At 31.6% G+C, this 26,895-nt stretch overlaps 1 protein-coding gene across 3 annotated transcripts; it reads right to left on the minus strand.

The window, feature by feature from the left end:
* Window positions 1-108: 108 nt before the first annotated feature.
* LOC125067253 (cuticlin-4) lies at window positions 109-25,458 on the minus strand. 3 transcript variants are annotated; one of them, XM_047675747.1, is made up of 4 exons: window positions 25,286-25,458; window positions 17,465-17,510; window positions 8,926-8,998; window positions 109-2,121 (listed from the first exon to the last, which is right to left on the minus strand). In XM_047675747.1, the coding sequence occupies exons 3-4, from the start codon at window positions 8,971-8,973 to the stop codon at window positions 424-426; spliced, it is 1,746 nt and encodes a 581-aa protein (XP_047531703.1). In that variant the 5' UTR covers window positions 8,974-8,998; window positions 17,465-17,510; window positions 25,286-25,458; the 3' UTR covers window positions 109-423. The 3 variants fall into 3 exon arrangements, with proteins under 3 accessions (XP_047531703.1, XP_047531711.1, XP_047531694.1); XM_047675755.1 differs by lacking the exons at window positions 17,465-17,510; window positions 25,286-25,458 and adding an exon at window positions 9,107-9,124; XM_047675738.1 differs by lacking the exons at window positions 17,465-17,510; window positions 25,286-25,458 and having other exon boundaries at window positions 8,926-9,098.
* Between the last annotated feature and the right edge of the window lie 1,437 nt (window positions 25,459-26,895).

Genomic DNA, 26,895 nt, shown 5'->3' on the forward strand with positions numbered 1-26,895 from the left:
ATGTGTATAGTGTGTATAAATTAATTTACATTTTTGAGTCTGCTAAAAAAAATCAATTTAATGTACCAGGTTCTTAAATATTACGAAGAAAATAATATCATCACTCGCACACGACATTTTATTGGTATACAACTTACGTCTATCTCTTATCTTACGACTCTTTACAAAATTACAACAGACATATCGACTATATAAGGGCAGTACAGATAGTGTTTTCACACGAATAAAATAATTTACAAAAAGCAGTCGAACATATACATCACACGTTTTAAATTACTAAATAAATAAGTCACATGTCACCGAGCTTCGATCGCAACCGTGACAGCTGGCCGCCGTCCGGCCGGGGCCGATGCACGCACGCTCTTTGGATCCGAGAAGAGTTTATGGAATGTCCACGCATCACATTCACGCCTTCTATCGTCGTTAGTTCGTATGCTTCACATAATCAGTCTCGAAGTATGCGGCGGTGCCATGTGCGCCCTTCCTATCGAGCGCACGAACGCGCACGAAAAGAAAAGCGGCTACCAAAGATGCTACCACCAGCACTAATAATAACATAACGAGACCAGCTACGAACGATGGTACGGACATGCATATCGTTTCTGGATCTGTTGCTGGAGACTGGATCACAACAGTCTCATTGGCTGCGGCATTATTTAAAGCAAAGTTCACATCTCCAGGAGCTACTACTTGAATCGTTCGGCTCGTATTGACATCAGTCATCTCTTGAGCATCGCGCTTGTAAATTCGTGTTGATGTTTCACGCTTCCTTCTAATTCCAAGTAAGCTATCTGGCAAGTCTTCTACTGATCGTGGACGTCCGCCCAGTGTTGCAAGATTTCCGTGACCTTCGTCTTTCCTCTTCACTGTGTTGTAAACTCCGCGTCGGCCCGGTGGTGGGGGTGGTGGTAAGTTAACATCGTCATCTTCACGATTAGGTGAGGGCGATGATGGGCTAGGTGCATTAGGTGTTGATGAAACTTGAGCTTGAGGGGGTGGTACTGCATCATCCCGTTTTTCGGAATATGCGCCGGAAACGTCAGCAGGATGCCGTGGGTCTGGGAATGCGGGTGGTACTCCATATTCGGAGTGCGGTGCAGGTGGAGGCGGTCCATATTCGCCGTGAGCTGCATTCGGTAATCCATATTCTCCTGCTGTCAAAGCATTACCACCCAGTAACGGGACACCATAATCAGCACCTAATCCTCCACACTTAGGCTCAGGGCAGTTGTATCGACACACTTGAATTACACATTGGAAGTGAACATTCATTGAATCAGGGAACTTAAATGCTTGGAAATAGGCAAATGATACAACTGAGGCTGATTGGCCAAAGTTTTTAATTTTTTGGAACTTGCTCATGATCTTAGGCCTCACAACACATCCATATTGATCAACCAGTTGAATAGGTGCTCGCTTGCCATCATGTGCTACACAGTTTCTCACGAGCATATCAAATTTATTTTCATCGTCCTTAATGGCAAGAACCATAGTCATGGTTTGTCCAATTTTCACTATACCCGATACTTCCGAAGCCCAAGGTCCTTTACCTACTTGAATTTGCATCCAGCATTGCAAGTTGTCGCCGAGAAAGTTAGCTGTAACAGCGTGTAACATATCAACTTGGAACGGTCTGAAGGTGACTGCTTTTTCATAAAAATCGTACCAAGTACATCTTAATTTTCGTGCCTGATCCCATACTTCTTGAACATAAGGATCATACTGAACTATGATTGTGTTTTCGACATACGATCCACTTGGAGTAGGACTTCCGTAAGCTGCCACGTTATGGTTGGCAGAACTTGACATACCGCAACTATTAAGGAATATTTCGAAGGTTGCGCTTAAATGTCCCGTGCCGGGTTTGAGATGCATACAGTGAGGATCACTATAGAACCCCTTTGAGAATATCATGCCGTAAAACGGTCGATCGAATTCGATGTTTACTCTCATGTGAGTTTTTTCACACTGTACTTGTAGATGCTTTATTTTCGGACTGTCTGGCGTTGCGAGTGGCCATGGGTCATCTGTGTGTGCTGCAGGAAGTGGTGGACCATATGCTCCGCCTCGATGTTCTAAGGGGAGCGAAGCTGAGTCCACGGGTGGTTCGCATATTGCATCCTGAAATGAAAAAAAGCGTGGTCAAATATTGTAACAAATAGGGCTAACTACATTAATAATTAAAAACACTTAATAATCGTAATTTAATCCCTAACAACAGCAATAATTTTATATTATAATTTAGTGCTATATAATATTGACAAAACAGGAATATGGTTTCTTTATGTGTTTTAACAGTAAGCGATTTAACGTTCATAATGAATGCATCGTTGAGTATAGAACATTCCAACAGCACGGGCGCGTCGCACTCTAGTTGGCGGCACGCGCGTGCGACTTGCCCGGCATCTCGCGATTGCTCATTCTTTCCGACTTTCTACACTGATGGATAGCTGGCGAGATCAATTATAATATTAATCAGCGCAATCACACCGCTGAGATGAGTTCCAACGACTTTCTATATATGTATAAGCTTTAACTTGGTTTTATAACCTATTATCTAAGTTCCAGAGATCAAATCAACGTAATTAACTAATCCGAATATAAGGCATCGTTAAATCTATAGTTATTTAAGTTTAATTTATTACGATAGATATAGATAGATTTTATTTTGATAGATAGAGGAAATTCAAAAAAATCGTATGCATAATAAAAATTAAACTCAAAGGTCGTAATTTTTATTTGCAACTGACTTGTTGTTTCGAAATGTTAATTTCTTATGACAGGTGTTCCAATTACTATAAAAATATTTTTAAAGTTTCAAATATAAATATGACTTAGACAAGCCCCGGGCCGTGCTATTGCTGTCGTATTTTCTAAACCGGTTAGAAATTACCTAGTGCTCGAGATCGTCGAAGAAAGCACCGGACCTGCGCAAACATGCGCAAGTTTAAAAAAATATAGCTTTCTTTAGCTATCCGCAAATAAGGGCATAGTTTTATTGTGAGATCAGTTATTGTAATATCGAAAGTTGAAAGTAGAATATTTTAAAATAGAGATACAAACTTGCATTGCGAATATATTTTAAAAAAAGTGTGAAAGCATATAATCGTGAGGCGTGCGTGATGCCTGCGTGTTTAACGAGACTGTGCTATAGATCATATTACTGTCGATAAGCATGTCATCTCTTAAATATCGTTATTGTCAATACATGTAAATACTGAATTCAAATACAAAAAGGAGTGCCTAGGTATGAATCTATACATATAATAACATTGGATTGTCTATTTGTAATATTAAAATAACCGCGTTTTACCAAATGCATATGTATACACGGTCCATATACCTTAATAACATTTTTTACAATTTTTGTCTGTCTGTCTGTCTGTTTGTTGTGGTTAATCTCTGGAACGGCTGAACCGATTTTGACGGGACTTCCACTGGTAGATAGCTGATGTAATAAGGAGTAACTTAGGCTACTACTTTTATTTTAGAATGATATGTAAAATAAAAATAGTCACGCTTTTTTATTAAATTCAAACGCGCACGAAGTTGCGGGCACAGCTAGTATAAAATAAGAATGTCTGGATATATACCACTAATTAGATATTCTACAGCCAAACAGCAATACTTAGTACTATTGTGTTCTGATTTTAAGCCAGTTTTGAGCCAGTGTTACTGCAGGCACAAGGGACATAATGTATTAGCTCCCAAGAAGGCGCTTTGTCATAGAAGGAGTGTTTAATATATCTTAGAGCGCTAATGTATATGTGCAATGGTTATCAATTATCATCAGGTCGTCTATTAGTCTTTTCGTCTAACTATATTTAAAAAAAACCGTTGCATTTGTGTTATTAAAGATAATAAATTAATAATATTATTTAAATGTAAGTGAAGAAAAGCAAGAGCCCCTACGCTAACAGTTATAACCGCCTTAACAATAAATGCGATAAATTATGTTTACAAAAGTTTAAATATTGTTGTCGATTCTGGTTAGGTATTTTTATTTTTATGTTTAACAACATTATGCTATCAGTATTTCAACATTTCAAATAGTAGAGCGTACGTACAAATTGCGAGTAACTGTCTATCACAGCAGAAACTATGACTATTCATTTTACTACGTGATTCTATTGAAACACGTACGATCTATTCTATTATACTTACTATTTACTTATAAGTGTTTTACAACCATGACAAGTTAGTAATTATATTTTATTATCTACAATTTGAATATGTTATATCGGTCAATGCTAATTTACCTACATATAATAAAGTATAGCCGAGACAAAAAGGTCCAGATTCGTCAATAAAAGATTCCCCTTACGCGACGTGTACGTATACGTGATGATGGATGTAAAACAATTTTCACTTAGTTATATTAATTTATTTCGAAAGGATTTAAGTGTGTAGTGTGAAGTTTTGAAAAAAGAGTAGAGTCTAGTGAAAGACTTATGCTTAGACATTTATTACATTAAAAAGCTAAAAAGAACCTATTGAAATACATACAAATCGTGATAGCATTTGTACCAACCTAGCTGTAATAGAACTAAAAATACTGTCAACGTAATGAATTAATAGATATTTGTATACTTTTTAAATACATCTTGATACATATTCAGTCTGAATGACGTATTGTTACGATGTCTAGCTTATCACAAATTAAATGCTCAAAACGTACTTAAGCGTCATGAGTAAGTGCGCTCGCGCAGGTGAAAGCATCCGTCTTTCTTCCACATCCGTTTCCACCGAACATGATCCTCTTGAATGGCTCATTTACAATACTTTTTAAAGTGGTAACGAAACAGTACGTTTTTTTTTTCTGTATAAATTATGTTTTTAAAATAAAGTGATAAATTAATTCATATTATTGTAAAGTTAAAAATATATAATAATCCCACTCCAACGTTGACTCTCCCTTTTTTTAGATTTTTTTGGCATTTGTGAGGCATTTTTTGGATTTATTTTGAGTGTAATTTTATATATTTTATGTGAAAGGTTAAGAGAAAACCAAAGGTTAAGTTGTGTGTATATATATATATATATATATATATATATATATATATATATATATATATTTATATATAGAATCTAACTTTTAACTAATCACTTCGCTCAGTTTAAAGTCTTGTTGTGGTTTTTTAATGTATAATTAAGAAATAGCACACAACGCCCTATTCTAAAAAACACGACTTCTATCCCAACTTTTATGAAACATAGTTTCACGTCACATACAAACATACAAACTTTCGCATTAATAAAAATAGTAAGGTAATGTTTAATAGGTAAAGGTCGTTCACAAGATTGAAAGAGACATTCCGATAAAATTTAGTACACCGGAGATGAAAGTTGTTGCGACCGGATTTTGTTTTCGTTTACACACATTGTTTGTGAATCCTAATAAGGTTTATCTTTAAATTTACATTGACAAAATTTTCCTACTAAATAATACATTTTTAACACTATTAACTAATAAAAATGATCTATTCACATATAAAATTAAATGCTACGTATCAAAAGTACATGTAACTTGTAAGAACAAACTAGTTTGCAGGAAATAAGGTGAAATAACGCGCAACGGAGAAGTATTTCATAAAATATACCTAGAAATTATTTCGACCTAGACTTGTAACGAACCATGCCAAGCAATTATTTTTACCGATTAATTCTTATCGAATTCGATTGAATAAGATAAATATGTATAAATAAGAATACGAAGTGAGAAACGAAAACATTGACGAATTACGGTATGTTTATAATCAAAACTAAGTATGACCCACAACTTACGAGATTAAGGACCGCTATTCTAACTGTCTAGTCTACAAAACGAAGGAAGCGATACTATTTTTCTACTTCAATATTTAAAAATCGATTTTTTATTACTTTTATTCGAGTTATTAAGTTTTTATGTGGAGAAATTCTTAATTGCAGCAATTCGGAAGTTGTTTACACTCCCGTGCGTCGGAAAGCTATCGTTTATGTCGGATGTCTGTCCCATTGAATGATTATCATCAGTGTAAGAGAGTAAGCGAATGGAAAATGTGAATGAAAGAGCTGAGGAAACTAAGACTGGCGTTTACGCACACAGGTCTTTTGGCTTTTCTATAAAATGATCGTACTTAAAAAATTAAATTGTATAGTAACAATATACCTAGTATACTAAATAACTACCCTCTGAAATTACATACGGATATATCTCAGGTTCATTTCGATCATAGTTAGCTGGTAGTTATTGTATTGCCCAACATAAATGCTTTTAATTGTTATGTTTTAAATGACCAGTATAATTGCTAATTTACAAGCAAAATAGTAACGACATCTTAAATTATTTAAGCGTCTTTTGAACGCGTTTAAACAACAATTATACAAAATCAACTCGTCTGATTTACATAGGTCGATAGTAATTGGTAAATTAAATTTACAGCTTTTTTATTAATGTTATTTATGAATTCATCGACCTAAGATCTCATCTCATTCTAGCTCCAAATAAAACCACTAAAACTACAGTATATTTCTATAAAGTAAGTCTTAGTTCCGACTTCCGGGTAAGCGAAGATAACATAAATAACTGTCAAATAAAAAAAAACATATTATTTTATTATATTCTCTATGGTTTAGTACTAAAATATTAGTAGTAAACCTATTAGTATGTTCACTTTGAAGAATGGTTGTATTTTATTGGCGTTAATCAAAAAGTACAAACAAAATGAACTCATCTTTTACTACAATATTTATCTCTAGTAAAATTTCACTTCATTTAACCATCGAAATTGACCTTGAACTTTGCGGACAACCGCTAATAGGTATGCGTGAATACTTTCCCTTGAAACGTCATTTTCAGATTCATTTTCCTTTTTTCCATTAAATTTTCAATTTGTGTGGCCGAAAATAGAAATTACATTAAAAATATTGAGGTAGCTTTTTTTAATATATGCTGGCGGACTTGCAAGTGGGCCAGCGTGGACCGCGGGATCGTCAGTGGTCACCATCCATAGTCATTGGCGCTTTAATCAAATATTAACCATTCCTTATATCAATGCGCTACCAACATTTGAAGTTAAGACGTTATGTCCCCTGAGCCTGTAATCTTCTGGTTCATTTACCGTTCAAATTAAAACACAACAACACTAAGTATTTCTGTTTGGCGGTAAAGTATCTGAGGACTAAGTGAATAAAAATATATATCGAAGTCAAAATTAGCAAAACAATAGGAAATCATAAATATATTTATGTTAATAACGATTTTTAATTATATGTTGAAGATATTAGAAAACTTAACGTTGTTAAATTTAACTTAACGTTAAGTTTTGTATTGTTATGTGTAATTATAGTAAACGAAAGTGATCCACAATTCATTGTCTTCGACAAATCGCTGCCTGGAGCGAAGTGCTGAAATGTCTACTCTTAAACAATACAATGCATAAAAACATCTGCTTAGTGAAAACGTACCTACTCAGAAGTTTCTAATGTAAGCAATTAAATTTTACGCCCTCTTACGTTAAATTAACATTAGCCTCTCGTTCATTTGTTTGTATTGGTCTGTTTATCTTAAAGTTAACAATTAATGTTACTTTCTTGTTCGTGAAACCTTATTAGATTAGTTACTTGTTATTGTACTTGTAATTTTGACATGCTACTATAGCCATATTAGGATCACAATTGATACGACAATTCAAAGTACTTATTACCTTTTCCAACAAATATTTTTAACCAAAAATTCGATGTTTTCCAGTCACCAATAACGATTATTCAACTCGATTATTACTGAATAAAGATCACGGTTCAAAAGGAAATTGCCAGCACGAATCTTGCATCATTGTAGCTACAAATTTTATCCGTAGTGAAAGTGCCAACTCTGAAGGTATTGTAGCGTTCATTGACTCTACGTGACACTCGTAATATTTTTAAACATCGCGTAAATGATTACGCAATTTATTAACTGCGGTAGACATTATTAAAAAAATTATGATGTACTGTATAATATAAAATTTACATTTAAAACGTTTACGTGAAAGCACTATCGACTCGTTTCAATATCGTTATTTCTTACGTATTATCGCAATTGAGATGTATGAGTATCATATGCAGTTAATTTCCAATGGTTCACTGTTTTGTAGATGTGCTAACGGAATCATTAGCCTACTTGCCAGGAACGCGAGCGGATAAGCTGAATAATGTGGAAGTAGATACACTTGTTCATATATATAAATGACTTAATCGTTAATGATTAATTATTACAATAAAATAAATATGATATCGACTAATAAAAATTAATAAAAATAAATTTTATGTAATATTTAATACATATATTTTAAAGTTACTTGCAGTATATATACTAAGTAATAAATTATATCGATATAAATAAATAGGTATGAATGAAATTTAGAAAATACAGCTGAATCTCATAAAAAATAAGCGATTTACTTCAATTTTAAATTCCGATTTCGTGAATTTCTCTCACATATTTGGCCGATATAGAGGTTTCGATTTCGAGTTAAGCCAAACTCCCATATTAAATGGTACTTTCAATATACAGTTCTAATGTTTTAAAGTGTTATAGGCAGTTCTCCGCTTCAACGCGAGATCGATTTTCTTACTTTTGTAATGAGCTCACATGACGCGTGGATAGTGGATACATTGATATAAAAATCATTGTAGTTATTGCGGTGAAATCTAATGGTATATTGTTCAGTGAGCGAATCAATGACGAAGCACATATAGTAGAAAGCCAGTTAACTTTTACAATTAATATCGATTTAACGGTACCGTTCTAATATTTTGAAACTATTATCATAGTAAATATTTGATTTATAATTAATTAAAATATAATATATGTATATTATAATTTTGTTTATCTCTGCGTTATGATCGCTTTATTTAAGGCATGAATTTAAGTTTAAATTTAAAAATAAATAATATACAACTCACCTGTAAAAGGAGCGTCGTGAAGACCAGCAGTAACCTGATCCTCTTCATAGTCACAGTCCAGTCAATCAGCGGCCTGCAATGAACGCAACACATTGAGATGGGCACAAGAAACGGCGCACGCGGCGCTTCGCAATGCGCGGGCGCGTGCGCTAGTGGCGCTTCGGTTGAAACGCAAACGCACCGTGCATGGTGGCGGAGACTGGCTTGTGCGGACGCAGTGACTCGCGAGCCCCTCTCAGTCCCCTCCTAGACGCGCGTGGGGCTGACCTAATGACCGAGTGCATCGTGCAGCGCCGGAACTGCACCGACTTACATCTTTCACTGATGCGCTCCCGTTGAGACGAGCGGAAACCGCGCGTGGCCTTCACCTTACTAGTAGCAAGGTCGCCTTTTATAAATATCTCAATAACTAAATATTTTATGCGAGTAAAGTAACTTATGAATAATTCTATAATATTCAATTATTTTTGTAATTTTAAAAATTTAACTTAAATAACTACGTTAAGTTTTGGCTGCACACGTGTTAGAAAAATCGTCATTTTAATAAAAAATATACAGCTATTTTATTAAAGGATTTCATGATAGTTTCTCCAAGCTTTCGATATAAATTTTGATATATTCACGATAGTGACAGTCCACTTATCCGGCGCGGCGGCTCGTAGCGCACGTGTTACGCGGCATGCGGCGTCTACGGTTTCGATCAGATTTATAATTTTTTCCTCTTACAAGCCATTGCTGCTTAGAAAGTTATATCTGATACTATTAGTCGAGACTTACTAGTTCCAGATGATTAACGTTATTTGTTTTATCGATTCGTTTTACATTTCTATATTAAATAGTTATGATTATTTTCAATAATACGTAAATAAGAAAAAAATAATGATAGCGTCTATTATTATTTACTATATTCATGTTGAGTTGTCAATCTATCATTATGTTTCATATATTCATATTCTTAGAATAATGTTTAAATCTAACATAGATATTTTTCCTCGTAATCTAATGCACGCTAATATTTTCGTGTTTCGAAGACAAAGCAATTATTTTTTTATGTTGCCGATCAATCCGACCGAAACTAGGCTATACGTTGGCAAGAAAGTAGACCCTCGGGCATTTTCTATTTTCATATAATCTATAAAAGATATTATAGTAATAGGCGGCTCGGCAGGTGCTGAGTTCAATTAAGCAGAAAACAAGAACAATGTTTAAATAGGGCGACGCTTGGTTGATCAAAATCGAACGGTGACCATAAATAGAGTGATCGGCTCTTAGTTAATAAACCCTTTCGTTCTTTTGGTTAAATAATTACATTTATTTTTATAATTCATTTCATTTATTTATATATCACAATTAAAATCGATTTATCAATGTATAAATAACTGATTATCAGCGATATATTGATATCCTCTGCATTTACTAAATTAAAGCTTAGATGATCTTTTGTTTTAATAAGAACATTAAATAAAATACGATTACTAAGAAATCTAAGTAGAAACCTCCATTTGCGTGCAATGTAAGTTATTGTGCGTGTTACTTTATGTATCTCAGTACATAATGCTGTTACAAAATACAATATATTTAAATGTGGTTTTTAAATGAATTAAAATATTTTGATTTTTTTATTTATTATACTTTTTTTATTAAAATATTATATGTATTTAAGCATTGTTGTAATATGACTGAAAATCAAGTTAAAACCCAAGTTTCATTTTTGACGCTTTTTTTATTATAATTTTAATATGAGAAGGACTACGAATATTAAAAGCTTAGTGAAAATATTCATTTAGAATAATCTTTAATAAAACTATCAATCAGAAATGTACGTTATATTTAACGCAATGTAACTAAAATATTATTTATTATTTATAAACACGGTTCAACCTTTTTATTGGTTCATATTTAAAAACTTTCCTCAAATCAATCTTTTATGTCCTGACATATTCGTATGAGATCTATTATATTCGATTTAAACTACTAACGTTTCGAGCAAAGCATTTTCTAATTGAACCATTGTAGAGAACGCCTCAGGCGACATGTAAACTAGTATATGTTTAATATTGATTATCATATTGTTTCGTTAAAGCAACATACATATTAATTATTTGGCACAAATATTATCACAATATTTAAGTAGAGCCACCGTCTTTATGGCTTTTATTTTACAAAGTTAACAATAATGAACCATGTAAAACAATAAAATGATTTATAATTAACAAAAGTCATCAATCAAAATTAGAACGTAAAGACGTTTACTTTCACTAGTTATAAAATTATACATTAAAAGGAGCGTCACACACGTTAGGTAATAGTTACAGTATAAATATTACAAAATGATGATTAATATCATATAATAATAAAATAAAGTATTTTGTTTTCGATACTTTGTATCCGGTAGAAATTATGATAAAATTAATGACCATAAATAATCATCCAGGCAAAATTTTCATATAAGATGGTTTAAAGAAAGCAACATGAGTCGTATCGTCTTTGGTCAATACTTTCGATTTCTCTGTATAAACTCAGCAGTTCAGTGTAGACAACGCTTAGAAACTACATCTCCCATATAAATTTATAAATGTTATTTTTATGTTTGACGTGTCGTAGTTGTTTCGCTATAAAAATAATAATTTATTCTTTATAGTAAATTATTTTGACGTATTGAAAACACGTTACCACAAAAATCTGGTTCTTTTTAAAGTCATTGATGATTGATAATTTTGATATTTATTTTCTTTATTCATCTCGAGGACTCTTATTATTGGAAAAAGATTGAAATAATAGTGGGTATTTTGAGGATTTGTTATATTTTATACGATATCTTGAAGGATTGTGAATTAATTTTAATAAAAAAAAATATAATTTTAGACAAGTGAAAAATCCTAAAAAACTTCGGTATTTATCACTTGAGCAGTGCGATTAACTTGCCCAAATGTTGCACTAAAATTCAAACAATAAAATTAATTACGATAACGACTCCAAAAATAAGTGATGAAATATTATAAATACATATCTAAATATTGTTTTTAGTTTAAGTTATAATATTCAAATTGATTGATACATTTGTTTGAATATGTTACAAAGAAGAATACCATGCATAACTTATTTCGTTTCATTTAAAAGTAAAATTTAATATTTATTCTCAATGAACGAAACATATTTGTTTTAAATATTTATGATTCTAAAATTACGAGTAAATCAAGAAAGTGTTGAATACGTGATATCATTACAAACTTTTTTAAGATTATACATTACAGAAATTCGTAACCTTCTCAAAATAAAAATGAAATTCAGTGAGTAATATGTGTGTTATTTTGTCTAATTGCTACGCTGATCATAACCAAGTCACTTTCGGCTCTGATAAGCGACGTGTACCCAAGTGCTAAGAATTTAATTGGTTCGTTACAAGCACAAAGTTTCACTTAATTATCGGATGACTTTTCCTCTAAATTATTCTTAAGATATACTTTTAAGTCCGTAGAAAGTGCGACTACAAAACATTCTTACAGAATCTGGGTAAGGCTTAAATAGTTTTAAGCATTCGTCATCTCCATAAACATAATCTTTTGTAGCTCATGTAAAAAGATTATTCGTGTTGTTTGAAACATTATCTAAAATATAATTTAGAGCAAAAATCAATACGTACTCTTTACATTCTATGTTAACAACACACGATATGAGATTTCTCTAGAATTTGTCGTCGATCTCCGATGAAAAAAGAAAAATAATCGAACTCTATTGAAGCGTTACAAGAATAGAATAATTTAACGTTCCACTATTAAACGAGAATTGAATTATTCTGAGACAAAGATATGAAGGCATTGAATTTGTTTTACCAGCTTTCATTTCTGAAGAAAAACAACCTTCACGTCACTATTATTGTGCAGTGTTTCATTATTTAATAATTTTCATCCATCATCGAACGCATCAGTTTATCATTGTTAACAATTTTCAATGATATAAGTTCCCATACCTTAAATATTTGTCGTTTAACTACCTAGAATATGTCTAAAGTTATTATAACTATTTTTGGACAATAACTTATTTTTGAAACCAAAAATCCTTATATATATTATGACCAAAATATTATAAAGTATAAAATATTGCTTAGTAATAATGTTAATATCTAATAAATTATGTTTGCAATAAAATTTATGATTGTAATAAGCAATGCGCTTTTAAGTAATGTTTAAAGTGCAACAATTAATAAAATTATAATTGAAATGAGATTTGTATTCCAACATGTTTGCATATAAGTATAAACTGTGTAAAATTATTGTCTTATTACGAACTTGTTTGGACTTCGGTACCTGATTTAACAGTTGCTTAAAATGAGCTTTGATGTGAATCGCAAAACTTGTTTAATTATGTGCTACACCTGTAGACGTTAACAATCCGTATTGACATCTATTATATGATTCGGTGACGAGACTAAGACCCACGCTGTAGGCTCAAGGTTACGCCACGCAACACTTTCTCCGCTAGCCACAGTTCGTTGCTCTCCGAATTTTGCATCTTTGTATCAATGAAGAACTACCTAACTTTGAAACTATGATATTATTTTTATACAATTATATAAAATGAATCTTAAATTATAAGAAACAAAGTTGAATATAAATCGCAATCAAGACTGGAGTTAGTAACCGTCGCTGTTTACGTTCAATGCCCATGTTAATGGCACTGAGAAACGTAAGGTGGCCCACTTTCTCTTTTAAGCACACGTAGTCTTGCTCTTACAAGCAAACACCATACATGACTGAGCGAGATGACAGTATATTTGAGAGGTACCTCTACAGCAGCCTTGCAGCTCGCTTTCTTCGCCGCACTTGGCATTAGAAGAACGCAAAGTCCGGTAACTTTCGTTAGTATGACAACGCTGAATCTGCGAGCTCGTTTTGAGTACTACGCCTACGCAATCAATTCTATTAAACAATCTATCTATTATTACGTAATAAAATGATTAGTAACTAAGAGCACGTTTATTATTATTTAATAAAACTACGAATTAACATACAATACACATATTAATTCATATGGTATCCTTACTAATGTATAATGTGTTATGCAAATAATGCTGTCCTCTGAGAAAGCAAGAAATTACAAAGTACTAAATTTTCATTTAAAATTAGTTCGATGCTGTTTCTTTCTGTTCGATAATGTTTAGACCAAATGTCTTAGTTTTAAAATTAATTTAAATTTTATAGCTCTGTGTTATGTATTTAGTTATAATTTGTTTATTTCATGTTATCTTATCTTTAATCATTGATGTTGTTTAGCGTTTTTCTATTAAAAAAAAATACAAACAAACTTAAACCAATCAACATATATATAAATTAAATTCAACAAATATGGTCAAGAGGCGGTCTTAACGTTATAACAGCGATCTCCTCCAGGCAACCTTAAGGTAAAGAAAAGTCCCAGACGTGAGAGAGATCCCATACTGAACCATAAATTAGTACCATAATAAAGTTTTTATTTTATCAGTTAATATTCCGTTAATGTAGAGTTAGCTATTAAGTTTTAATATACCTTTGAAAAATAAATTGATTAATTAACCGCCCGTAACAAATACGAAGGAAATAAGGTATTCCTCAACTGACATTTTATTATTATAAAATGTATTATATAAAAAAAAATACGTGAATGTTTAAATAAGAGTCAATCCTTAACTTCGTAGGAAGAAGACTAAATAGATTATCTAACAGAACGGAAAACTAGAACGAATGACAACTGTTTTTTGAATTGTTATAACATAAGTTCATGAACTTAGTTGCTCCAATCAGAAAATTTACCAATGTTTCAGTAGCAGGCGTAGACAAGTTAGGTATGGATTGACGAGAAAATTGCATAGAAATGACAAACGTATCGATATTAGTGATAAAAGATTGGCGGAATAAAAAAATCGCTTAAATAAAAATTTTATAAGTGATACGACATTTCAATGTGTGTATACTTCAAATGCCATAATTATTGCAGATAATATTACATATACCACCTGAAAATTTACAATCGAGTTCTACGTTAAGAACTGTTACTTGTTCGGGTAAGATTTTATTTTAGCCATCTTTGGGTACTTGATCTGAATTTCTATTAATTATTTAGTGAAGTGATTTTTGAATTTAAAACTTTTATAAATAAAAACATGGAAATATTTTTATAAAACTTTTTATTTCTACTTAGGTGTACATAATTAATTCTGTCGCCTCTGTAGTTGCATTCCTCAACTGCAGAAATTGCTACAACCTGTTCCAACTGATTTACTCTGAAGCTCGGGCTTTAAAATATCTAACTGGGGTAGCAAGTGAAGTTTGCAAATAAAGTGTACTGTCAATTAATAGGTAGCGCTTTCCAATGTCAAAACTGTGCTAAGCCTAAAGACCCGCTTCCGTACCTCAAGGAAATTGCCCCGGTTTCCCCGTGAAATTTACATAACTTGTCTATTAGACATGATACGAGTATGTATCCAATAGTTTATTTTATTTTTAAAAAATGCACATTCTGAACTAAGTACACTAAAAATTAATAACATAATGTTTTGAAATTCAAACACGTGCTTGAATGGTTTGATATTTATAATCCTAATCAGGTATACCATAATAATGTGTTTACGTAATGATAGACAATTTAGCACTATGTTCGTAAATAGTAATTAGGTAGTATTAGCGATACTAAGAAAGGGAAATAGAATGTAAAGTAAAATTATTGGCGAAATGATTTAGCGAGAATTAGAAATGTGTTAGACACGGCCCGGTTCTAGATTCTCTCCTCCCAATATTTCCATTCTCGCCCAGCCGGAACTTACGAGCGGAGAAAACTCGCTACATCACTGCACCGCGCAATTTCGCGACATCCGACTCCCGGCATCGTATAACAACTGCATTAGATATCGATCGATGCTATCTTTAGAAAACACGTCCAGCCTTCAGTATCTGACCTAAGAAAAGAGATTTTCAAAAAATCTACAGTGCCATTATTTTTCAGATTGACTAGAGAGATAAATATTTGTTAAACTTTAAAAAAGCCGGAGCTTCTCAATTTAGATGTTGATATATTTTTTATGTATGACATAATTCCGTCATCAATCAAACGGATTTGCAAGATTATGTTTTCATTCGAAAGAGATTTATTCTGAAATGGTCCCGTTTAAATTTCATAAATATTTAATTATTAGTTTCGGTGACAGGCAAAGGAATTCTTCTAACAGATTCCAGCAAATCGACGTGATGGCAGTCATATACTTACAGCACCTGTAGTAGTCATCGACAATCTCGACCGCAATTAGTAATCATTATAATCGAAGCTAGTTTATAATGACTACCAAAAGAACGTATTATGCGTAAAAACACATCGCAAGAAGTGTGTGGAAAATTAGCGTGATTAGATTGAAATAATGCAATTGATGGAATACATTTTAATAATACATTTTAATATTGAAGAAAAAAAAGAATGACACATTATTGACATGCAAATTTTCTTTCTTATCGTTGTCAAGTGATGGATGTTATTCGTTGCTAACGTTTATTGCGCATGCGCTCCAACAAAAAGTTTTAAAATCCTTTGTAGCCTCAATTTGGTCCATATATTTAGTGTACTGTCCAACGAAAAGAATATTTATGAAATGTTACGGTAGGATGACTGACGACTGACGGGGTAAATGCGTCCGCCTCGGAAGAGAAAGTTGATTTATACTTCAAGGACGAGGGCGATGTCCGAGGTTGCGCAATACCGTGAGATAATTGATGCGCTTGAAGCCCTCCGACCGATTGTGTCGAAATCCCAAGGCGGATACCAATTTAAGGACGATGACTTCATCGCGTCGCTTTTTGTTACAATCATTCATAATAGACTAAACTTTCACCCGACGTTTGTATTATTTAAAAGTTTTATGATGTGGTAATGTCTCCAACGTTATTTTTAATTATACGTCATTATATATGTATATTAGTCACTAATATATATTTGAGATTTCTACAAAAGATTCATTCTTGAACAAACGACCTAACGTTTTAAATAATATTTAATAATTTAGATTGATTTTAAATTTTACATATTTTACTGTAAATATAATCAAATGCTTTCTTTCTATGTTTTCTTTTTGTTGTCATTTAAATATATAAAACCTCTTTTCTAATCAGCCGTACAATGTGACGTGAATTAAAGAAATGTTAATACCATTCCTTATTACAATAAAAAAATATAATAACAAAAATATCGAATACATTTTGTTATATAAGCATTTTGTAAATACAACAATAGAATCAGAACTGGTCGCATTACAAGCATGATCCTTCAGCGAGCACTTTCACTCGCACGCATCGAGCTTACATTACGGGCTTACAGACGCGTTGCGTAACAGCCACGGTCTCACTTAAGTAATTACAAGCGGAGAAAGTCGAATATTTGGCAAAGAAATGATCTGCCGCACATGAAATATAGCAGCTGTTTCCGCGTCTTAACGACCGTTGTGTAATTCAATTCAATATGTTTATTAAGTCGATCGAAAGTTAACCGATAATGTTTAAATCTGGGAAGTTATACTTACAAAAGTATTTATCGGTGGCATAAAGTCTCCAAATAGTTGAGAAAACCTGAAACAATTTAAAAAGAAATTATTAAGCCAGAGAAAGATAAACAAATTTTAGGTATTATAGTGAAAAATTACTTTAATTATATGTATATTTGAATAAAGTTTTTACAACTCGGATCAAAAATATAGTTCCAATAATAATTCTCATAATAAATATATTCTTAAACAATAAATCTAATGTTTATGTATTTTTATAAATAAAATAACTCACATATTTTCTAAAAGCATTCTTTTAACTGTGTATATAACATAACTTTCTAAAGATTAAAAACCATTGAGTATAATGTGTCTCATAGTTATAAAAACAAATACAAAGTATTACATCATAAATTGTTTTTTTATTACAAAACATTACTACTTTTTATTATATGCATATATTATTAAATAACTACATAAAAATCTAAGATTAATAGTCTCGATCACTATCACGGAGCGTCACAGCCTGACAGATTAGTAGAAATAAAAAAAAAAAAAAGATTATTCGTTTTAAAATATTGAACAATGTGTTATAGTTTATCAGTTGTTATGTCAAGCACGTAGAAACCGTCCTTGGGCTGTCAGCATGAAAACAGCACAATGAATTATTTTCGCGATAACCAGGCTTCCCGTATTACCTCGTTTACGGAAATGAAAGTGAAAACGTTGATACCGAGTATTGTCAGAAGTAACAATGGTGTATTTAACATAGGATAATGCAGCCTAGTTAATTCTATTATCTTTTAAACGGATTATATAATACTAAAACTAATATGTTAATTTTTTTTTACGATACTCGCAAATATTAATTCTACGTCTGATGTGTAACTGTAAGTAATAAATAATGTTATACTAATGCTGGTTGAAATCTGGACATGTATGTGTATGTTTCATTCATGTTTAACTTTATTTATTAACTTGAATCGCTAATGTACCCGCCATCTCGCACTGGACTCGTAGTGAACTAAGCTTCGAGCCTTTTCCGGAATTCGTAAGGAGTAGATTATTTAGACACTGTTACTACTATCTACTCGATTAAAAATTTAAAGAAAATCAATACCAAACTAAAATATAAGTACTATAAATTTATGTCATATATTTTTATACAAATACTTATATATTAAAATATTTAAATGTGTATATTCATTTGTATATTGAAAAAAATGGTAGGTATATAATATTAATGTTTTTTATGAATAATAAAACCATAAATAAGAAAGCTTTAGCAAAGTATTTATGCATGTGCTTTAATGCTTAACTACGTGTATTACTCGTTAGCATAAAGCATACATTAATATATAAATATATAATAAAAACATACACTATTTATACGCAACAATGTCTCAAAATATTTATTTAAGTTGTTTTTATCTAGACTAATATTATAAATTCGAAAATAACTCTGTCTGTCTGTTGCTTTTTCACGGTCAAACCGATTTTGATATGAAGTTTGGTATAAAGCTTTGACTTTAACCCTAAGAATAAAAACGGGCTACTTTGTTTACCTAAAATCTGACGAGCAAGACCGAAACCACGGGCGAAACTGCGAGAGACAACATACATATAATGTGAGACAACATACATAAATTCATACTCAAAGTATGAATAACTTGTTAGAAAAAGATACAGTTTATAGAATAGATGAAATTTACTAGTGCGAATGTCTACGAGATGAAAGTGGTGAAATCTTAAACAAGTCGCGAGAAATCGCTGCCATAATAAATAATGCACTAGATCAGTCAAGACAGCCCTTCGCCGAGGTCTGCCTTCATCTAACCTAACCAGTTATGTATGTATGCATTTTGAGTCGTAACTATTAAACATTTAAATTATAAATTTATATAATTTTAATTATAAATCAATTGTTCGCACATTTGTAATTATAAAAAGTTTATTTATTTAACGAATCGTTACTGTACATCAGTAATAAGATATATAGATTTATCTTTCGTCTTGATTTCAGATTAGATTGTTTATTAATTTCGGCCGTAACTGTACCCTAATGTATGCAGTTAAAGTATAAAATTAATTATTGTAAGGAGATTTTGTTTATTTATTAATTCTGTTAAAGCCAACATGACGTATATGTATTATAAATGATAATAAAATATAGTATATTTAGAATATACTATATTATGCGAAAATGTATGTTAATCGTACTATAGAGTTGGGGGTGAAAATTTATTTTTGGTGAATATTTCAATTTAAGTTTTAAAGGTTATGTTTTTAACTTATATTCAGGGGAAAATGAAAGTATCATTGAATTTATTAAACGGTAATTGTCTTCTCTGCATATTTAATGTATTGCAAACGATCGATCTCCTATAAACTAACGTCTCGATCGCGTGTTGATTGGTCTATTTGAATTGAAGTTTCTATAAATCCATCACTGTTAACAGGATTGTTGATTTAATGTTATCGTAATATTTAAATGTAAATTTTTATTTAATATACATTAATAAATATTATATTTAAGAATGATGACAGGTAAATTCTTACTGTACTTTATTAAATGCGTTTATCGTAATTCGTATACCAAACGCATTAATTCGGTGATCGTATAAAAAGCGTAGAAATTATAGCACAAACACTTTCTTATACTTAATATTTTATAGTTATAAAAATATTCTTAAAGACAAACATCCGTCATAATTAGAGCAAAATGAGCCAGCTCACTTTCTCCTTATGTTTCTTTTATTAATCTTCAGAACTCAAAAAATATATAATACATACTCACAGTGAGAATAATTAATAGCAGTTAGTTTCTCTTTATTTTACATTAGCATCTCTTTGGTGGCTCGTTATGTAATATGGAAACTTTTTTATTCATATTTTATAATTTTAAACGCCAGTTATGCTATTCTGTAACAAAACATTAGACTTGACATGGCAGAAGATGATATGTGACATTGTAATAATTATAATATTTATAGGATACACGTATCAAAATGGCGTATCACTGTATGTCACTTTTCAAAATTTCACGAGTGAGATACGAAGTGATTTCTTACAGAATCGCACTACAGATTGCATATTATTTTACTTTATAGGTACTATCCAAAAAACTAACACTCTAATTACCGTTTATATCGATCTTTATAAGATGAATGATTTCATTCTCAGTTATATTTATATTTTTCAATAAAAAATAAATGATAATCTCATGATGATAATTTTTATCTGTTTGATATTTTCCAACAAAAATTCGTACCCACTTACTTTAATGATATATATTATAGTAAATGCGTTTACATGAGTGGGCTTTTTAGTAATTATGTTATGGCAACACTTAATATGAAAGGTATAATTCTGTTCCTCTAGTTAGAGACCGAAGTGAAATCAGTTAAATATTCCCGCGCCGAGTATCTGGCGTGATTGCTGCCATATACGGGCTCTATATTTCGTTACTGCTGGTATTTATAGGGGTTCACTTCACCTAAAACCGATTAGCATATTACGTTCTTTGGTGGCGAAAATTTAATTTGTGGAAGCACTTTCTAACATTCATTAAATACGGCGAAAACAAAACCGTTATTCTTAATGTGTTTGTAATCCTTTTTTGCTAGATTAATAGGAGAAGGGCAAACGAATGTTGAATTGGCAATACAAAGTTTCCAAATCTATTTATAAATTTCTTCAGAGGTTTCAATTCGTGTAACATCCTAATCAAAATCTGTTTTCGTATATATTTACGTTAGAAATGATTGAAATTAAGAAAATGTCTGAAGTATGAATAATTACAACAAAACATACGTACATCAAAGCATGTACATTGTCGGTCACGTTCATTTATTAATTACAGGCTGTGGCTCATTTCCCAAGCAAAAGAAAGGAGTTCTACTTCTAAACTATGCCTTATAACAATGCCGAGTTGCTCCCGCGCGCTGATGAGATCGCACTTGACGCAGAACAATTAAAGTTTTTCCATAAGATCACTTTGATAGGCGACCGAACTGATCTATGAAGATGCAATTAAGATAAGTTTATTCTTTCGAGTTTAGACAATTACTTTGATCGACGATTGTCTACATGTTATGATATCTTGAAATGAGAAATGGTCAACTTTCAATACGATCGAAATGGATTGCAATAAAAACGGGGCACATTATGAAGTCTATACTTGATTCAAAGACGATACTATACTTCATAAAACGGTAACAACAATAATTTTTGATTGATAAAATATTCCTCGGTCCTTCCTACGCTTCCAATATCAATATGATTAGAAATACATATTACATATTATAATATATCCTTATGTATATTTTTTTAGCCAATGCATTTAAATCTTAGCAGAAAAGTTTACGAAAGAGTGCAATCACATTGAATTTCTTTACTAGTTGTCGTTAGTCGTTTAGACACGGACCGCCTAAGTTGAGTACAAACTAACGCTTTTAAAACGATATAAAAAAATAAAAATACTATACTCCCATATTCATAGCAAATATGTGTTATGAAATATAATATCAGTCGGTCGTATTTGTGTAATCGAATTATATTCATTTTGATTTAATTGTCTGATTAATCAAATTAAATATATCTATAGCTGTTCCTTTTTTCATCCCAATTATAATATCGCGTATATAAAAATAGAACTTAAAAAAAGATAAATTATTACAGTACTGTTACCAAATAGAATTTAAAAATACTTAATAATTGTTCTATTTCATAAAATTTAAGCACGTATTGTAAACCGCGTACAATAAGAGAATATTAATTGTAATATAACACGTGTATTAGTTGAACGAATCAGGTGTAAAGATGGCACTAGGAGTGGCAAAGCTGGTCTGACACACTGACTCGCTTTCCACTGACGCGCTGAGCGCCCGCTCCGACCACATGCCACGAAACTTTTCAAACTACTTCCAAAATATTTGTAATTATTTATTCCAAAGTATTTTACAAATAAATAATATTCGTCAACAAATATTCGTCTAGGTGCATTTCGTAATTCAAAAACTTTAAACAATATTCAAATTTATTTAAATCAATTGATGGTGCTTTTTTTATGAAAATAATATTAGAAAATTTACAGACTTGAATTCAATAAAAACTTATCCAGATGATTTTTACGCTGTAATTGAACTACATTTTGTCGATGTCCTACTGTAAGGGCGTTTTTCCTAATAAGAAGGATTGGAGCTCATTGCCACGACTGCAATTCTGTTACCTATGCCCGTAGTAATTCAACATAATTTATCATCATAAAACACAATACATTGTAGACAAAAGAACGAAACAGCTATGAACACACCTACTTACATACATAAACGCACACTACGTTGAATTCCTAAGTGAAGATCTGTCTAAATTCTAACACACATGTAATACACAATATAACAATGTATTTAAGAAGTTATACAATAAACCGATAAAATTAAATAGCTGTATGCACAATGGTCTAAAACTATTCAGCGCTACGTCTCTACCTCTACCGTACGAATAGTAAAATTACGATCCACATAAATGTTATATACAAAAGTGTGAATTATTATTGACCTACCTGATACTTCTAAGATATTGTTCCTTCTCTTCATAAATACGAAATATATAATTAATTTGAAATGATGGTAGTACAAACTAAGATATATAAATAGTCAAAACAAATGTGTTTCACAAATTTTAAAGTTTGTTACTTTAAAATTTAAAAGTTAAAAATTAACCGATATATTTATTAAAAAAAATACCGTTAATCGAAATCGAGAAATACTCGTACAACTGTAGCTTTATTTTTTATTTTATTCATACTACGACTTTATGTCTAGAACAAATTGTTACTAGCCATACATAAAGTCCTTAACATATTCATTTTGATAGCACGGCTCTGTTATAATTACATATTTTAACTATAATGATGTACATCGCATCTAATTTTCGGTGCAACTTTTAAGCAAGTAAGTCGTCTTACGGAAATTAAAACTGAACATACTCATTAACGCTTTCACCGTGACATTTCCGTTGTATTCAAGAATTTATCTCGCAAATATGAAATCTATAAAGTAAGAGAGAAAGTGACCATTCATATAGGTATTTAATATAAGAATATTAAATTAAAATAATATGTTTTTTTTTTATTATTTGTTGTCTTGGTTACAACATTTATAACAAAGGTGGAAAACGCTTTTTTATTTTAAATTACAATATATGTATGATAATTGAAATGTTATAAAATGTAACTATTGAACATAACTAATGAGCCGAGATGGCCCAGTGGTTAGAACGCGTGCATCTTAACCGATGATTTCGGGTTCAAACCCAGGCAGGCACCACTGAAATTTCATGTGCTTAATTTGTGTTTATAATTCATCTCGTGCTCGGCGGTGAAGGAAAACATCGTGAGGAAACCTGCATGTGTCTAATTTCAACGAAATTCAGCCACATGTGTATTCCGCCAACCCGCATTGGAGCAGCGTGGTGGAATATGCTCCAAACCTTCTCCTCAAAGGGAGAGGAGGCCTTTATCCCAGCAGTGGGACATTTACGAGCTGCTTATGTTTATGTTATGTTATGTTGAACATAATAGTTTTTGTTACGTTCAAATAATGTGCGCCTGAAGAATGCTAGCATAAAGTAGCATTCCCGTTCTTAATCGCAACTCCGATTCATAAAATCTTAATGATTTGTCATTTGTAAAAATTTCAAAATATAACATCAAATTATTTCTCAACAATAATAATGATTCTTTGAGATGCCAACCACCGGAACATACGAGAAGTTACGAAATATGAGTTTATCTAAACAATAGAATGGGATTCCCTACTGCAAGGAGTTTCGTAATCCAGACCACTTTTGTAACATGGTGTGACATCCGTTTAAAATAAATATTAAGAGACACTCTTTTTACTTTGGTGATGAAAATGTTTTACTTGAAGGTGTTCTTCTTTTAAAATAATTAAATACAGTTTACAATCGCAAAATTTGGTATTTCAACGGAGACGAACCTTAAGGATGTAGAAAACTTTAGAATATTAGTAATGCAGTACGTAATTTACGGATTGTATAATTACGAAACAATATTTCTTCGTTAGCAAAGAACTAAATCAAACCCAGAGAACATCATCAATGAATATATTATGAATGAAAACTTAATCTGTACATGTGTAGGTACTGGGTCTTTTTATCTTGCTTTCTCAATCAATTGTAGTGCTCACTCGTGGTAATTTCACATATTATTAAAGTAAACGAGAAACCCCGCAGTATACCTATAAAATGCGAGCTGTGTGACGTTTGACCTACTTTCCACACCGGGCTTCCACATATCGCTTCTAGAGGATCTGCTCGCAATTATTGCTTAGCTCTTATTACATACGCATAAATGCTATTTTTCAATAATTCAAATAAATAACAGCCGGCATTTGTCAGTAAAAATCGTTAAAACCCATGCAAATATGTTTTTCCAACGGAGCAAATAACTTAAAGATAATTTTTGTAGTAAGTGAAAGTAAAATTACGCAACTTTCTAAAGCTGATTATTATCAAAATATGACTGATATAATGAATTGATTATTCTTTATAAAAACGATGTAGTATTAAGTATGTTATACAATCGACCGATATCTAAGATTTTATTTATTTACGTTATGGAAATGTTTCGTATCCTTAGTATCAATATTAGTCCTGGAGTTTATAAATTATATTGTGCCTTTAGTATCCATCCATTAATTTATATTTAAAAGTTTTGTGAAACGGTTATTCTGGATACCACGAATCCTTTACATAAATCCTTACTAAAGTGACGCTGCATTAACACATGCACTTATCGATCACAATTTTCATCTAAACACAAATCCAAATCCGTACCTTTTCAGGTGAGCTTTCAATGCGGTAAGAGTCGGAAGAAACAGTTTCAGGATAACACAGCGAGCTACCGATCACTGTTCGAGTCACACAATCACAGTATCACAGTCTGAAGGGTACAGGTATCAGTCACTTTCGTTTTCGCGGATGCGCGAGCGCGGGTGTAGTGGTGTCGGGGGACTGGTCGCGGCCGCCGGCGCCCGCCGCGTTTTATACACGAGAAAGTTGCGTCCACACCTGCTAGGTTTTCACAAGGCCTCTATCCCGGATCGAGTGATTTTGGCTCGGATTTGGATTTTGAAATTGTGACAAGCATTGACGTCATTGATGATCGAGCTCGTGTAGGCATGAATGAAGTTTCGTAACTTTGTGTTTTCATTTGACTCAGCGGAACTCAGACTCAATCACTACCACTTCTTTCAACTCTTTCTTAATATTTTGCATTATTTTTAAAGGAAATTAATTTATATTTTTAAATACAAAATAGAATTTACTGCTTGTGTATTCACCTCAAGCTATATATATTTATAGTTTATTTATATAGACCCAATTTATCAATAAACTGGCTGACATTTCGGAGTCGAATAAAACCGTTTTACGAATACGGATTTGGACGAGAATTTATAAATAGATAACAAATGTTTTAGGTCAAATATTTTTATTAAATCTAGTACTAAAAGGATTATTTAGTTACAAAAATACGTAAATTAATAGCAAATGGGTACATTTTATATAAGCAAATAGTTATTGTGAATCATTTATAATACGGACTACAGCACATTATACATTGAAATCGGTTAGGCAACAAGTTAGTCAATAGAAAAACCTACGGAACGATCAACAATCACAACTCTAAAACTAAAATATGAGTTATTTTCTTAACATTACTAACTAAAACATTATTTTACAATACACATGTATTGATTACATTTGCCAATTAGGACTAGGTACAATTGAATTTTTTACTAACATAAATTGCATTTAAAAATGAGAGCACATTAAAATAACGAATTATTTTAAATAGTCATTTATTACATTTGTTAGATGGTTCTCAAATCTTAAGTATTGCGAATTTGTATTATTAAAATAAAGATAAACAAAATACAACACGAAAAATAAATAAATAGTTTTTTATTGGTTGTATTTTAGGTACGTATAATTTTTCCCTGAGTTTTATTATAAATAAAGTTACATACTGTATTAAATATGTTAAATAAAATCGACAAAAATCATCAACAGGTTTTAAAATATTAATATTGATGTGAGTTTTGAAACACAACGTTTTTTTCCTGAATATTTTTTCCCTGTTTTTTATGCAATCCGGATATAATAGTGTTATAGTGTAGGTGTTTTCATTAGTGAAAACTAAATTATGAAATTTGATTAAAGTTAAGATATATGTAGAAATATACTTAAATATTTTGATTTGCAGTCATAAAAGCGCATTATTATTTTATTATATTAAAATTAAAATTCATTATTTTTAGTCTGTATATCACATGACCTAAAACACGAGCCGCCAAGGTATGGCGTCAAATAGGCAAAAACTGTAATTTCAATATCATCTGGGAATTTGATAAGCAACTTTTCTGAAGTTTTAATGCTAGTATTTG

The sequence above is a fragment of the Vanessa atalanta genome, chromosome 1, assembly GCF_905147765.1.
Source record: "Vanessa atalanta chromosome 1, ilVanAtal1.2, whole genome shotgun sequence".
Classification (NCBI taxonomy): Eukaryota; Metazoa; Arthropoda; class Insecta; order Lepidoptera; family Nymphalidae; genus Vanessa; species Vanessa atalanta.